The sequence below is a fragment of the Heterodontus francisci genome, chromosome 40, assembly GCF_036365525.1.
Source record: "Heterodontus francisci isolate sHetFra1 chromosome 40, sHetFra1.hap1, whole genome shotgun sequence".
NCBI classification, from domain to species: domain Eukaryota; kingdom Metazoa; phylum Chordata; class Chondrichthyes; order Heterodontiformes; family Heterodontidae; genus Heterodontus; species Heterodontus francisci.
The window spans coordinates 18378329-18393527 of NC_090410.1; the positions used below are offsets into that span (position 1 = coordinate 18378329).

The 15199-nt window shown below is 49.7% G+C and overlaps 1 protein-coding gene across 1 annotated transcript in view; it reads left to right on the top strand.

Moving 5' to 3' along the window:
• The first annotated feature begins 344 nt into the window (after positions 1–344).
• The window catches only part of LOC137353228 (homeodomain-interacting protein kinase 4-like), a 37772-nt gene continuing 22917 nt past the window's right edge, over positions 345–15199 (top strand). The window contains exon 1 of the mRNA XM_068019305.1: positions 345–861. Coding sequence (XP_067875406.1) covers positions 345–861 — 517 coding nt within the window. The remainder of the gene's footprint in view (positions 862–15199) is intronic.

Consider the following 15199-nt stretch of genomic DNA (forward strand, 5'->3'; position numbering starts at 1 on the left):
GATGCACGAGATTGCCCAGTTAAAGGACCTGCTTTGTGCTAACTGGTATCGAGTATAATTGAAACTCATTAGTGATGGTTTCAGAAACGTGTTGCTCTTTCCAGATACTTTGTGAGGTGAGGGGGGGAGCTCTGGCTAGAGATATTGTTGGAAGTGGCATCGTTGCATTGTTGGTCCGTACCCTATGTAGGTGTTCCTCAGGCTCTGGGATCCTCATACATCAGCCCCTAGAACCTGGTCTGGTAACAATGGCCCATTATTACACCCTAAAGCTTCTATTGTTGGATACCAGTTGGCTGATCTTCCACTCAGGCAAGAGGGCGAAGGCCAGAAGACCCCTGAAAATGTCTGTCATCCATTCTGAAACAGACACTTACGACATTATTCAGATTTTGGGCAAAGGGACATTCGGTGAGGTGGCAAAGTGCTGGAAGAGGAGCACCGGCCATTTCGTTGCCATCAAGATCCTCAAAAGTGATTCGTACCGCGCTCGGATCATCAAAAACGAATTAAAAATGTTGAGAGTGCTGGGATCAGTGGACCCTGATCAATACCACTTCATCCGATTCTTTGAGTGTTTCCACGATGATGTCAAGTCCTACTTGGTGTTTGAGCTCATGGAGCAGAACATATTTGAGTTTCAGAAGGAGAACAACTTTGCCCTCCTCCCAGCCAGACACATTCGGACTATTACCACCCAGGTCCTGAGGGCACTCCAGAAACTGAAGGACCTGTCGATCATCCACGCTGACCTCAAACCAGAGAATATTATGATCATTGATCAGAAGCGGTTCCCTTTCCGTGTGAAAGTGATTGATTTTGGATCCGCAAGCATATTTCATGAGGTGCGGTACGTTAAAGGTAGGAGTGTGTGCTCGTTCCCACTTTACTGACCTTAGAGAGTGCTTGAGTGGGCACACAACATGATGGTAATCACGGCTGCAGTGCCAGCCTGGGACATGCCAACTGTGCACAGATCTGGGAAAGAATTTCCAAATGCCTTACTACAACAACAACAGCAACAACATTTATATAGCATCTTTAATGTAGTAAACCATCCCAAGGCCCCTTCACAGGAGTGTTATCAGACAAAATTTGACACTGAGCCACATAAGGAGATATCAGGACAGGTGACCAAAAGGTTAGTCAAAGCGGTAGGGTGTAAGGAATATCTTAAAGAAGGAGAGGTTTAGGGATGGAATTCCGGAGCTTTGGGTCTTGGCAGCTGAAAGCGTGGCAGCCAATGGTGCAGTGATTAAAATCGGGAATGCTCAAGAGGCCAGAATTGAGGACAGCAGAGATCTCAGAGGGTTGTAGGTCTGGAGGAGATTGCAGAGATAGGGAGGGGTGAGGCCGTGGAGGGATTTGAAAACAAGGATGATAAATTAAAAATTTTAAAGCTGAACATCTTCAAGCATCCTCGCTGTAAAAATCAAGATTCATTGCATCTCGCACTCTCATTCTTTCCCAACATCTCAGTCTGCCCTTCCTCCTTCACCCACAGACTGATAAAATCAAACCTTGGCAGCACCTAACCACTACTGTTTGATTTACCTCATCTTCTCTCGTAAGATGAGCTATATCCTGCATTTTGCACCTTAGAGATTTAATAGAGATTTTTTTTTAAATGGTGAAGTGTTTTGATTGAGTGAATAGTGAAAGACTATTTTCTCTGCTTGGGGAGTTACTGATGAGAAATCAATTTAAATTTATCACAGAGACCAGGAGAAATTTATTTCCACAGGAGCCTGGAATGCTTTGCTACAGGAATACAGGATACGGGAATAGAGTCATAGAGAGATACAGCACTGAAACAGGCCCTTCGGCCCACCGAGTCGGTGCCGACCAACAACCACCCATTTATACTAATCCTACGTTAATTCCATATTCCCTAACACATCCCCACCATTCTCCTACCACAAACCTACACTAGGGGCAATTTCAAATGGCCAATTTACCTATCAAGTAGGTCTTTGGCTGTGGGAGGAAACCGCAGCGCCCAGAGGAAATCGGTCACAGGGAGAACTTGCAAACTCCGCACAGGTAGTACCAATAATGACCATTGTATCCTTTAAATCAGAGGAAGCTCCAAGGCCAGGGGGAGAGAGTGGGACAGTGAAATTAGACTGTGATTGATACAGGGCCACGGGGAGAGAACGGGGCAGTGAGATTAGACGGTGATTGATACAGGGCCACGGGGAGAGAACGGGGCAGTGAGATTAGACTGTGATTGATACAGGGCCACGGGGAGAGAATGAGGCAGTGAGATTAGACTGTGATTGATACAGGGCCACGGGGAGAGAACGGGGCAGTGAGATTAGACTGTGATTGATACAGGTCCACGGGGAGAGAATGGGGCAGTGAGATTAGACTGTGATTGATACAGGGCCACGGGGAGAGAATGGGGCAGTGAGATTAGACTGTGATTGATACAGGGCCACGGGGAGAGAATGGGGCAGTGAGATTAGACTGTGATTGATACAGGGCCACGGGGAGAGAATGGGGCAGTGAGATTAGACTGTGATTGATACAGGGCCACGGGGAGAGAATGGGGCAGTGAGATTAGACTGTGATTGATACATGGCCACGGGGAGAGAATGGGGCATTGAGATTAGACTGTGATTGATACAGGGCCACGGGGAGAGAACGGGGCAGTGAGATTAGACGGTGGTTGATACAGGGCCACGGGGAGAGAACGGGGCAGTGAGATTAGACTGTGATTGATACAGGGCCACGGGGAGAGAATGGGGCAGTGAGATTAGACTGTGATTGATACAGGGCCACGGGGAGAGAATGGGGCAGTGAGATTAGACTGTGATTGATACAGGTCCACGGGGAGAGAACGGGGCAGTCAGATTAGACTGTGATTGATACAGGGCCACGGGGAGAGAATGGGGCAGTGAGATTAGACTGTGATTGATACAGGGCCACGGGGAGAGAGTGGGACAGTGAGATTAGACTGTGATTGATGCAGGGCCACGGGGAGAGAATGGGGCAGTGAGATTAGACTGTGATTGATACAGGTCCATGGGGAGAGCGCGGGGCAGTGAGATTAGACTGTGATTGATACAGGGCCACGGGGAGAGAATGGGGCAGTGAGATTAGACTGTGATTGATACAGGGCCACGGGGAGAGAATGGGGCATTGAGATTAGACTGTGATTGATACAGGGCCACGGGGAGAGAATGGGGCATTGAGATTAGACTGTGATTGATACAGGGCCACGGGGAGAGAATGGGGCAGTGAGATTAGACTGTGATTGATACAGGGCCACGGGGAGAGAATGGGGCAGTGAGATTAGACTGTGATTGATACAGGGCCACGGGGAGAGAATGGGGCAGTGAGATTAGACTGTGATTGATACAGGGCCACGGGGAGAGAATGGGGCAGTGAGATTAGAATGTGATTGATACAGGGCCACGGGGAGAGAATGGGGCAGTGAGATTAGACTGTGATTGATACAGGGCCACGGGGAGAGAATGGGGCAGTGAGATTAGACTGTGATTGATACAGGGCCACGGGGAGAGAATGGGGCAGTGAGATTAGACTGTGATTGATACAGGGCCACGGGGAGAGAATGGGGCAGTGAGATTAGACTGTGATTGATACAGGGCCACGGGGAGAGAATGGGGCAGTGAGATTAGACTGTGATTGATACAGGGCCACGGGGAGAGAATGGGGCAGTGAGATTAGACTGTGATTGATACAGGGCCACGGGGAGAGAATGGGGCAGTGAGATTAGACTGTGATTGATACAGGGCCACGGGGAGAGAATGGGGCAGTGAGATTAGACTGTGATTGATACAGGGCCACGGGGAGAGAATGGGGCAGTGAGATTAGACTGTGATTGATACAGGGCCACGGGGAGAGAATGGGGCAGTGAGATTAGACTGTGATTGATACAGGGCCACGGGGAGAGAATGGGGCAGTGAGATTAGACTGTGATTGATACAGGGCCACGGGGAGAGAATGGGGCAGTGAGATTAGACTGTGATTGATACAGGGCCACGGGGAGAGAATGGGGCAGTGAGATTAGACTGTGATTGATACAGGTCCATGGGGAGAGCGCGGGGCAGTGAGATTAGACTGTGATTGATACAGGGCCACGGGGAGAGAATGGGGCAGTGAGATTAGACTGTGATTGATACAGGGCCACGGGGAGAGAATGGGGCATTGAGATTAGACTGTGATTGATACAGGGCCACGGGGAGAGAATGGGGCAGTGAGATTAGACTGTGATTGATACAGGGCCACGGGGAGAGAATGGGGCAGTGAGATTAGACTGTGATTGATACAGGGCCACGGGGAGAGAATGGGGCAGTGAGATTAGACTGTGATTGATACAGGGCCACGGGGAGAGAATGGGGCAGTGAGATTAGACTGTGATTGATACAGGGCCACGGGGAGAGAATGGGGCAGTGAGATTAGAATGTGATTGATACAGGGCCACGGGGAGAGAATGGGGCAGTGAGATTAGACTGTGATTGATACAGGTCCATGGGGAGAGCGCGGGGCAGTGAGATTAGACTGTGATTGATACAGGGCCACGGGGAGAGAGTGGGGCAGTGAGATTAGACTGTGATTGATACAGGGCCACGGGGAGAGAGTGGGGCAGTGAGATTAGACTGTGATTGATACAGGTCCATGGGGAGAGCGCGGGGCAGTGAGATTAGACTGTGATTGATACAGGTCCATGGGGAGAGTGCGGGGCAGTGAGATTAGACTGTGATTGATACAGGTCCATGGGGAGAGTGCGGGGCAGTGAGATTAGACTGTGATTGATACAGGTCCATGGGGAGAGTGCGGGGCAGTGAGATTGGACTGTGATTGATACAGGTCCATGGGGAGAGTGCGGGGCAGTGAGATTGGACTGTGATTGATACAGGTCCATGGGGAGAGTGCGGGGCAGTGAGATTAGACTGTGATTGATACAGGGCCACGGGGAGAACGCGGGGCAGTGAGATTAGACTGTGATTGATACAGGTCCATGGGGAGAGTGCGGGGCAGTGAGATTAGACTGTGATTGATACAGGTCCATGGGGAGAGTGCGGGGCAGTGAGATTGGACTGTGATTGATACAGGTCCATGGGGAGAGTGCGGGGCAGTGAGATTGGACTGTGATTGATACAGGTCCATGGGGAGAGAATGGGGCAGTGAGATTAGACTGTGATTGATACAGGTCCATGGGGAGAGTGCGGGGCAGTGAGATTGGACTGTGATTGATACAGGTCCATGGGGAGAGCGCGGGGCAGTGAGATTAGACTGTGATTGATACAGGGCCACGGGGAGAGCGCGGGGCAGTGAGATTAGACTGTGATTGATACAGGTCCATGGGGAGAGTGCGGGGCAGTGAGATTGGACTGTGATTGATACAGGTCCATGGGGAGAGTGCGGGGCAGTGAGATTGGACTGTGATTGATACAGGTCCATGGGGAGAGTGCGGGGCAGTGAGATTGGACTGTGATTGATACAGGTCCATGGGGAGAGCGCGGGGCAGTGAGATTAGACTGTGATTGATACAGGGCCACGGGGAGAGAGTGGGGCAGTGAGATTAGACTGTGATTGATACAGGGCCACGGGGAGAGAGTGGGGCAGTGAGATTAGACTGTGATTGATACAGGGCCACGGGGAGAGCGCGGGGCAGTGAGATTAGACTGTGATTGATACAGGTCCATGGGGAGAGTGCGGGGCAGTGAGATTAGACTGTGATTGATACAGGTCCATGGGGAGAGTGCAGGGCAGTGAGATTAGACTGTGATTGATACAGGTCCATGGGGAGAGTGCGGGGCAGTGAGATTGGACTGTGATTGATACAGGTCCATGGGGAGAGTGCGGGGCAGTGAGATTGGACTGTGATTGATACAGGTCCATGGGGAGAGTGCGGGGCAGTGAGATTGGACTGTGATTGATACAGGTCCATGGGGAGAGTGCGGGGCAGTGAGATTGGACTGTGATTGATACAGGTCCATGGGGAGAGCGCGGGGCAGTGAGATTAGACTGTGATTGATACAGGTCCATGGGGAGAGTGCGGGGCAGTGAGATTGGACTGTGATTGATACAGGTCCATGGGGAGAGTGCGGGGCAGTGAGATTGGACTGTGATTGATACAGGTCCATGGGGAGAGTGCGGGGCAGTGAGATTGGACTGTGATTGATACAGGTCCATGGGGAGAGCGCGGGGCAGTGAGATTAGACTGTGATTGATACAGGGCCACGGGGAGAGAGTGGGGCAGTGAGATTAGACTGTGATTGATACAGGGCCACGGGGAGAGAGTGGGGCAGTGAGATTAGACTGTGATTGATACAGGGCCACGGGGAGAGCGCGGGGCAGTGAGATTAGACTGTGATTGATACAGGGCCACGGGGAGAGAGTGGGGCAGTGAGATTAGACTGTGATTGATACAGGGCCACGGGGAGAGAGTGGGGCAGTGAGATTAGACTGTGATTGATACAGGGCCACGGGGAGAGAGTGGGGCAGTGAGATTAGACTGTGATTGATACAGGGCCACGGGGAGAGCGCGGGGCAGTGAGATTAGACTGTGATTGATACAGGTCCATGGGGAGAGTGCGGGGCAGTGAGATTAGACTGTGATTGATACAGGTCCATGGGGAGAGTGCGGGGCAGTGAGATTAGACTGTGATTGATACAGGTCCATGGGGAGAGTGCGGGGCAGTGAGATTAGACTGTGATTGATACAGGTCCATGGGGAGAGTGCGGGGCAGTGAGATTAGACTGTGATTGATACAGGTCCATGGGGAGAGTGCGGGGCAGTGAGATTAGACTGTGATTGATACAGGTCCATGGGGAGAGTGCGGGGCAGTGAGATTAGACTGTGATTGATACAGGTCCATGGGGAGAGTGCGGGGCAGTGAGATTAGACTGTGATTGATACAGGTCCATGGGGAGAGCGCGGGGCAGTGAGATTAGACTGTGATTGATACAGGTCCATGGGGAGAGTGCGGGGCAGTGAGATTAGACTGTGATTGATACAGGGCCACGGGGAGAGTGCGGGGCAGTGAGATTAGACTGTGATTGATACAGGTCCATGGGGAGAGCGCGGGGCAGTGAGATTAGACTGTGATTGATACAGGTCCATGGGGAGAGTGCGGGGCAGTGAGATTAGACTGTGATTGATACAGGTCCATGGGGAGAGCGCGGGGCAGTGAGATTAGTTTGGGGCTGATACAGGGTTAGGGGAGGCAGAAAGGCAGTGGCATTGGTTTTGGATTGTTCTTGCAAACAGCCAGCCCAGCCACAATAGGCCGAGCCATCTCCTTCTGTGCTGTAAATGCTTAAACACCTAAGTGTTCTATAAATTGATGGGCACCTTTGAATTGCTAAAGGATGCAGTTTGACAGAGAGGCTGGAGAATTGGGCTCTGTGATGCCATTTGTGACCGTGCAATGGAAGGCCCAAAGTGAGTGGCGCATGCTGCGCTTGCAGCCATTTCCGGCATGACACGTTGCAGCGCTGTGTACTGGGAAGGGCACTAGTGCAGGCGCGCAGGACATGCGCCAGAAGCTCTTGACATCGGCAGATCGTGGTGCAGCACAGCCATTCTGGCTGATTTCACCCACGTTCTGGAAACTTAGACCATGCAGGTCCGGTGAACGCCTGGGCTAACCATTCGCAGCCGGACATGCGTTCAGCGGCACGAGGGAGACACCACTCGTGCTATTTAAAGGGACAGGCATCCAACAGGCAGGTGAGGTGCTTTTGACTTACTCCTGCTATTGCAAGGTTTGTGGAAATACCGTGGAGTGACTTCGGAGATGTTTCGTGGTGATTTGCTGAATTGGACAGGGAATGTTACTGCATCCTCACAGGGAGGGCAGAGGATTTGGTGACCTGTCCACACAAAGGCTGCAAAGGCTATGGAGGCAGCTGTGGCAGTGCCTCCGGGTCTGCGGCACAACGGGGAGCTGGAGCCGAGGCTACAGAGAGGGGAAGCTCTGCAGAGAGGAAGGAGGAGGGGGAGGGCTCTGCACGGACAGCCCCGCCCGCCACGGGTTTTCAGGGAGCACTTCTCCCACCTCCATCTCAGGTTCACCAAGGAGGTGGTGGCAGAACTGTATCACCTCTTTCTCCAGGACCTGCGGTCTCACACCGGGGTGAGGACCGCGCTGCCAGTGGCTGTTAACATCACCGTCACTCTAAACTACTACACGACCAGATCATTCCAGGTGGGAGCAGGGGGCGGAGCGGACATCTCCCACCACGCTGTCCATCGCTGCATCTGGAGATGGCAAAGGCCCTGTATGTGAGGAGAATCGGGATCATCGTTTACACTAGGAAAGGAACAGGAAGAACAGACCAGGACAGCGGATGGGGGTTCCTGATGATGCAGTGAGCCCTCGCCTGTACACACGAGGCCCTGCAGGCCCCACATGCCAATGGGGAGGGAGGTACAGGAACCGCAAGGGCAATTGGTTGGTGTGTGACCGTGCCCAGACAATTGGGGGAGACAGTGGTATCGTGGGTAATATCGCTGAGCTAGTAATCCAGAGGCCCAGGCAGCTGGTGGAATTTAAACTCAGTTCTACTGCCAGAACGCAGTAATGGGGCCGTGAAACTATCATCGACCGTTGTAAAAGTCCACCTGATTCACGAATGCCCTTTAGGGGCGGAGGTCTGCGGCCCTTGATGTTCTGGCCCACATGTGACTCCAGACCCACAGCAATGTGGTTGACTCTTAACTGCCCTCTGAAATGGCCTAGCAAGCCACTCAGTGTCAAGGGCAATTAGGGATGGGCAATTAGGGATGGGCTTGCCCACATCCCACGAAAAAAACCCATCCTGGCGATGAATGCCCGCCGTCCTGCCAGCAGGCACGATGCCTTTTCATCCTGAGGCAGTCAGCTGTTCCCACCATCTTCAGGCTACCACAAAGTACCAGAGGCTGCTTGCTTGGAGACAAGGGATACCCCCTGTACATCTGGCCCATGACCTCAGCTACCCGACCGCACAAAGACAACGAGAATCTTGCTGCCACCAGAAATATTGCGGAACAGGCCATTAGCGTTGCAAAGTAACAGTTCGGCTGCCAGGACCGCTGGAGGGAGGATCCCTACAAAACTTACCGGAATGTGTCTCCAAGTTCGTGGTGGTCTACCGTGCTCTCATGATTATGAGGTGCAGGCATATGCCAGGAGGCATGTGGGGACCCCTTCGCTTTGTAATTATACAAACATAACTCAACTATTCACCCTTGTGCGTTCCCCACAGTAGCTGTCCTGCGCCTGGCCTCGCTCTCCTACGCAGTGCTACCCTGGTGGCTGCAGCACGGCTGGCGGAAGGCTGCTGACTTTCCCTGGGGGAGACTGCAGATGGCCTTGCAGGATGGCATCGAGCATCTCTGGGCTCACTGGCTGAGGGGCAACAGCAAGGGTGGAGTGGCAGGAGTGGGAGCATGAATGCTGTCATCCTGAGAGAGGACAGCAGGTTCGTGTTCCAAGTGGCCACGCCCACTCCCACGGGGTGGCACCTCAGCAATCCTCAGTCTATTGGAGGACACATTTCTGAACACAAGAGCCTGCATGCCCCTTTGAGCAATGAGACTGGCAATCATGGTGGCAGCCGTCTGAGCCTGCGTGGCGGCAAGCATGGATCACCTGACCTCCCGTCTGAGCTTCCACTGCAGCACTGAGACGTCGGGTGGCTTCTCCCTGTGCTGCAGTGGAAGCTGAGACAGCAGCTACCAGGCACTGCATCACAACTGGGTCCGCAAGAGCTGCCATGGCGATGGTCACCAGTCCCACATTGGAAAGGATTGGCACCAAGCTCTGCGCGATGCCCTCTGCCACATTGGAGGCGGACTCCTCCATGCTTGTTGATAGTGACAGGAGGTTGCCTGGCAGACCTGCCAATGCACCAAACATCTCGGTGTGGATGCTCTTCAGCGTTCTCCCGTGGGCTGCTCCATCACTGTCCTCACCCGATTTCCCCTGCACTAGAACTCCGGGGAGCTGGCACATGAACTATCCCTTTCTAATGGCCTGGCTGCAGCCCACTCATACCCAGGGACCTCACCATGTGCTGATCCTGACTCTATACTAGCCTCGTAAAGTTCATGTAGTGCCAGTATCTGAGCTTGGTGGCTGTGAATGTCCAATCAAGTGATGGTGCTTCTTCATCTGTGTGGTGGTGTTGCTTTCTCTCCTCCTCCTGAGGCTGCCTTAGGGGACAGGTCTTGGGTATGTGAAGGGCAAAAAAATCAGAAGGGGAGAGTTGGGGTGAAGGAAGGGGCGGAGAGGGTTGTGGAAAGCAAGAGGTGCATGGTAACACCATCATGCCAGATGGTAGGATGGGAGGTGGGAGCTGAGAAGGGGGAATGAGGCAGGAACATAGCAATCACCCTGAATCTTCTCAGTGATGCTAGTGCGGGAGTCAGCCCATAATGCAGAGCACTATCTCCTCCGTAGGACTCAGGAGATGTAGGCGTGCCTGTTTCCCTGCTGGTCCTGTTCCATTCCCTGCGATTGCGTGCGACCTTGTACTGCAAGGGAGCGGGAAGAGTGTCATGTGATTGTGTGGCGCTGTGTTTAGCTGATGTGCCCGTCATAGTTGCACATATTTGGAGGCTGTGAGAGGTGGGTGTGCGGTTCGCATCAGTGGAAGGTGCGTGAGGGTGAGACGGAGCATCTGAATGTTCGGCCTGAGTCCCGAGTGCTAGGAACTGGTGATGGGTGAGTGATGGGGGTGTGGTACAGTGAGCAGAGTGAGAGGCTGGAGGTGCGGTGCGTAGGAGATGCCCTGTGGGTATCACTGACCTTGTTTTTAATGCGTTAAGGCAGCATTCGTCCTCTGAATGGCATCACACTACCCAGACTTCACGCAAAGGTCGCCAAGGAAACATGGCCTCTCACCTCCTGCTGGCCTCCACCACTAAGGCCTCCAGTGCCGCACACGTGAACCTGGGAGCCCTCTCTCTTCCCTGGTGCTCCATTTGTTTAGCTTCTACTTGCAGACAGGACTGAGAGTCAGCAGCAGCTTCCTTCTACCGAGTGTGGCTCTGCTTTAAGAGGGGCAGGCTAGCTGAAGTGTAGCTTGTGCTTAGCTGAACGCCACAATCGGGGAAATAAGGAGGCAGCACAAAGTTGGTGTACTGACAACCTCAACAGGACCGGACACGAGCTACTTGCAGATCGCGACTCCCGCGCCCAAAAATGGGAGATTTCGAACTCCTAGCCAAGAATTACAGGTGTCTGTAAATCCCGTGTTTGTTATATGTTTGGTTCTGTGTGCTACCACCTTATTGAGTCTACCAGAGAGGTTCTTAGACTGTCGTATTTGAACATTAATATTTATTTCATAACAACTACATACACTCCACACTAGCCTGTTGTCTCCTTCAAAAACCACGTTGTATCTGGTCTCCTGGTCTCGAGTCTCTCCAACATGATCTCTTTCATCATCATGGCAGGCGGTAATCTTTACACTCTCTCAAGATTAAACCCTTCGTCCCCTTATACTACAATGTTTGTTTTCTGAAGTGTGAAAACGGTTAACATTTTGATCACCTGTCTGCTGCAGTCACATTTTTGAACTAAAGAGGAATTGGCTTTGTAATTCAAGTACTTCCTTGGTCTTGTGCATGCAGGAAATGATCCTTATATATTTGTTCTGGCACGCTGGGGGACTGGATTTCCTGTTGGATTACGCTGGGAAACGGACAGAATCCTTCTGAGGAGGATCAGATGGGAAGTTGTTGCATTGCCTTTCCCTCTCCCAACGCTCAGCTATCGGACGCCGTGCTGACTAGAATCTCAGGGCAGCCAGGGAACACGCTGAAACATAGCCTCAGTATAATTAGGGTCCAAAACTTTGTGGATTAGGGCACTGACGCCAATCCCCATCTAACCCCACACTTTGAGGGTAATCATCCACATTGTGCCCCCTCAACTCTAAATAGCCCTAAGTAATTTCCCCCCCTCAATATATTTTCCGTACCCACTGTTAGTAACTAAATACCACACATAAAGTAAGTAATATGAGAGAAACAGATCTTTACTAGAATGTAAAAAAGCTTCTGGAACTGTGATACCTGTAGTTATATTATACCTACTGTCTTTCATGGTAACATATTCTTTCCTGGCACTTCAACTGTTACAGTCCTCGCCTCACCCTGTCTAACCCTTCCTCCTCCAATTTACAGCCTTTTAAAGCCCAAACTATGGTGCCCCCCCTAACCATTAGGACACAGATTTAAGGGGATTGGCAAAAGAACCAGAGGCGACATGAGGAAAAAAAATTTAAGCCGCGGGTTGTTGTGATCAGCTTCTGGAAGGTACAGGTGAGCCAGACTGGGGTGGGGAGGGTGTGGGGAATCCGGGCTAAGGGAGTGGATTGGATCTTTAAATATGGCTCAATTATATGTTCTAAATTTCAGTATATGCTCCTTACACAGAGGAGCAAAGTGGGCAGTCAAAGGAATGATGTGAGGGGGCTGGGAGAATGTGTTCATAAAGTGAAGGCTCCAGTTAATGGCTTTTTTGTGTGTTTTTCTTTGCAAGATGGTGGTCTGGGACAGTTTTCTGTTTGTCTGGGACAATTTTATGTTTGTTTGGGACAGTTTGATGTTTGCCTGGGACAGTTTTCTGTTTGTCTGGGACAGTTTTATGTTTGTCTGAGTCAGTTTGGTGTTTGTCTGGGACAATTTTATGTTTGTTTGGGACAGTTTTACGTTTGTTTGGGACAGTTTTCTGTTTGTCTGGGACAGCTTTATGTTTGTCTGGGACAGTTTTATGTTTATCTGGGACAGTTTTACGTTTGTCTGGGACAGTTTTCTGTTTGTCTGGGACAGTTTGATGTTTGCCTGGGACAGTTTTCTGTTTGTCTGGGACAGTTTGATGTTTATCTGGGACAGTTTTACGTTTGTCTGGGACAGTTTTCTGTTTGTCTAGGACAGTTTTATGTTTGTCTGGGACAGTTAGATGTTTTTCTGAGACAGTTTTATGTTTGTTTGGGACAGTTGAATGTTTGTCTGGGGCAGTTTTATATTTGTCTGTGACAGTTTTATGTTTGTCTGGGACAATTAGATGTTTGTCTGGGACAGTTTTATGATTGTCTGGGAAAGATGTTTGTCTGGGACAGTTTGATGTTTGTCTGGGACAGTTTTACATTTGTCTGGGACAGTTTGATGTTTGTCTGGGACAGTTTTATATGTGTCTGGGACGGTTTTACATTTGTCTGGGACAGTTTTATGTTTGTCTGGGACAGTTAGATGTTTTTCTGAGATAGTTTTATGTTTGTGTGGGACAGTTGAATGTTTGTCTGGGGCAGTTTTATATTTGTCTGTGACAGTTTTATGTTTGTCTGGGACAGTTAGATGTTTACTGTGGACAGTTTTATGTTTGTCTGGAACAATTAGATGTTTGTCTGGGACAGTTTTATGTTTGTCTGGGACAGATGTTTGTCTGGGACAGTTTTATGTTTAATGTGGACAGTTTTCTGTTTATCTGGGACAGTTTTACGTTTGTCTGGGACAGTTTGGTGTTTGTTTGAGACAGTTTTATGTTTGTCTGGGACAATTTGAAGTTTGTCTGGGACAGTTTTATGTTTAATGTAGACAATTTTATGTTTATCTGGGACAGTTTTACGTTTGTCTGGGACAGTTTTATGTTTGCCTGGGACAGTTAGATGTTTTTCTGAGACAGTTTTATGTTTGTGTGGGACAGTTGGATGTTTGTCTGGGGCAGTTTTATATTTGTCTGTGACAGTTTTATGTTTGTCTGGGACAGTTAAATGTTTGTCTGTGACAGTTTTACGTTTGTCTGGGACAGTTGGATGTTTATCTGGGACAGTTAGATGTTTGTCTGGGACAGTTCTATGTTTCTCTGGGACAGTTTTCTGTTTGTCTGGGACAGCTTTATGTTTGTCTGGGACAGTTTGATGTTTGTCTGGGACAGTTTTATGTTTGTCTGGAACAGTTAGATGTTTGTCTGAGTCAGTTTGGTGTTTGTCTGAGTCAGTTTGGTGTTTGTCTGGGACAGTTTTATGTTTGTCTGGGACAGTTTTATGTTTATCTGGGACAGTTTTATGTTTGTCTGAGTCAGTTTGGTGTTTGTCTGGGACAGTTTTATGTTTGTCTGGGACAGTTTTATGTTTATCTGGGACAGTTTTACGTTTGTCTGGGACAGTTTTCTGTTTGTCTGAGACAGTTTTCTGTTTGTCTGGGACAGTTTTATGTTTGTCTGGGACAGTTTGACGTTTGTCTGGGACAGTTTTATGTTTGTCTGGGACAGTTTTATGTTTATCTGGGACAGTTTTACGTTTGTCTGGGACAGTTTTCTGTTTGTCTGAGACAGTTTTCTGTTTGTCTGGGACAGTTTTATGTTTGTCTGGGACAGTTTTATGTTTATCTGGGACAGTTTTACGTTTGTCTGGGACAGTTTTCTGTTTGTCTGAGACAGTTTTCTGTTTGTCTGGGACAGTTAGATGTTTGTCTGGGACAGTTCTATGTTTCTCTGGGACAGTTTTCTGTTTGTCTGGGACAGTTTTATGTTTGTCTGGGACAGTTTGACGTTTGTCTGGGACAGTTTTATGTTTGTCTGGGACAGTTTTATGTTTATCTGGGACAGTTTTACGTTTGTCTGGGACAGTTTTCTGTTTGTCTGAGACAGTTTTCTGTTTGTCTGGGACAGTTTTATGTTTGTCTGGGACAGTTTGACGTTTGTCTGGGGCAGTTTTATGTTTGTCTGGGACAGTTTGATGTTTGTCTGGGACAGTTTTACGTTTGTCTGGGACAGTTTTATGTTTGTCTGGGACAATTTGAAGTTTGTCTGGGACAGTTTTATCTTTAATGTAGACAATTTTCTGTTTATCTGGGACAGTTTTACGTTTGTCTGGGACAGTTTTATGTTTGTGTGGGACAGTTGGATGTTTGTCTGGGGCAGTTTTATATTTGTCTGTGACAGTTTTATGTTTGTCTGGGACAGTTCTATGTTTGTCTGGGACAGTTTTCTGTTTGTCTGGGACAGCTTTATGTTTGTCTGGGACAATTTTATGTTTGTCTGGAACAGTTTGATGTTTGTCTGGGGCAGTTTTATGTTTGTCTTGGACAGTTTTATGTTTGTCTGAGTCAGTTTGGTGTTTGTCTGGGACAGTTTTATGTTTGTTTGGGACAGTTTTATGTTTGTCTGGGACAGTTTTATGTTTGTCTGGGGCAGTTTTATATTTGTCTGTGACAGTTTTATGTTTG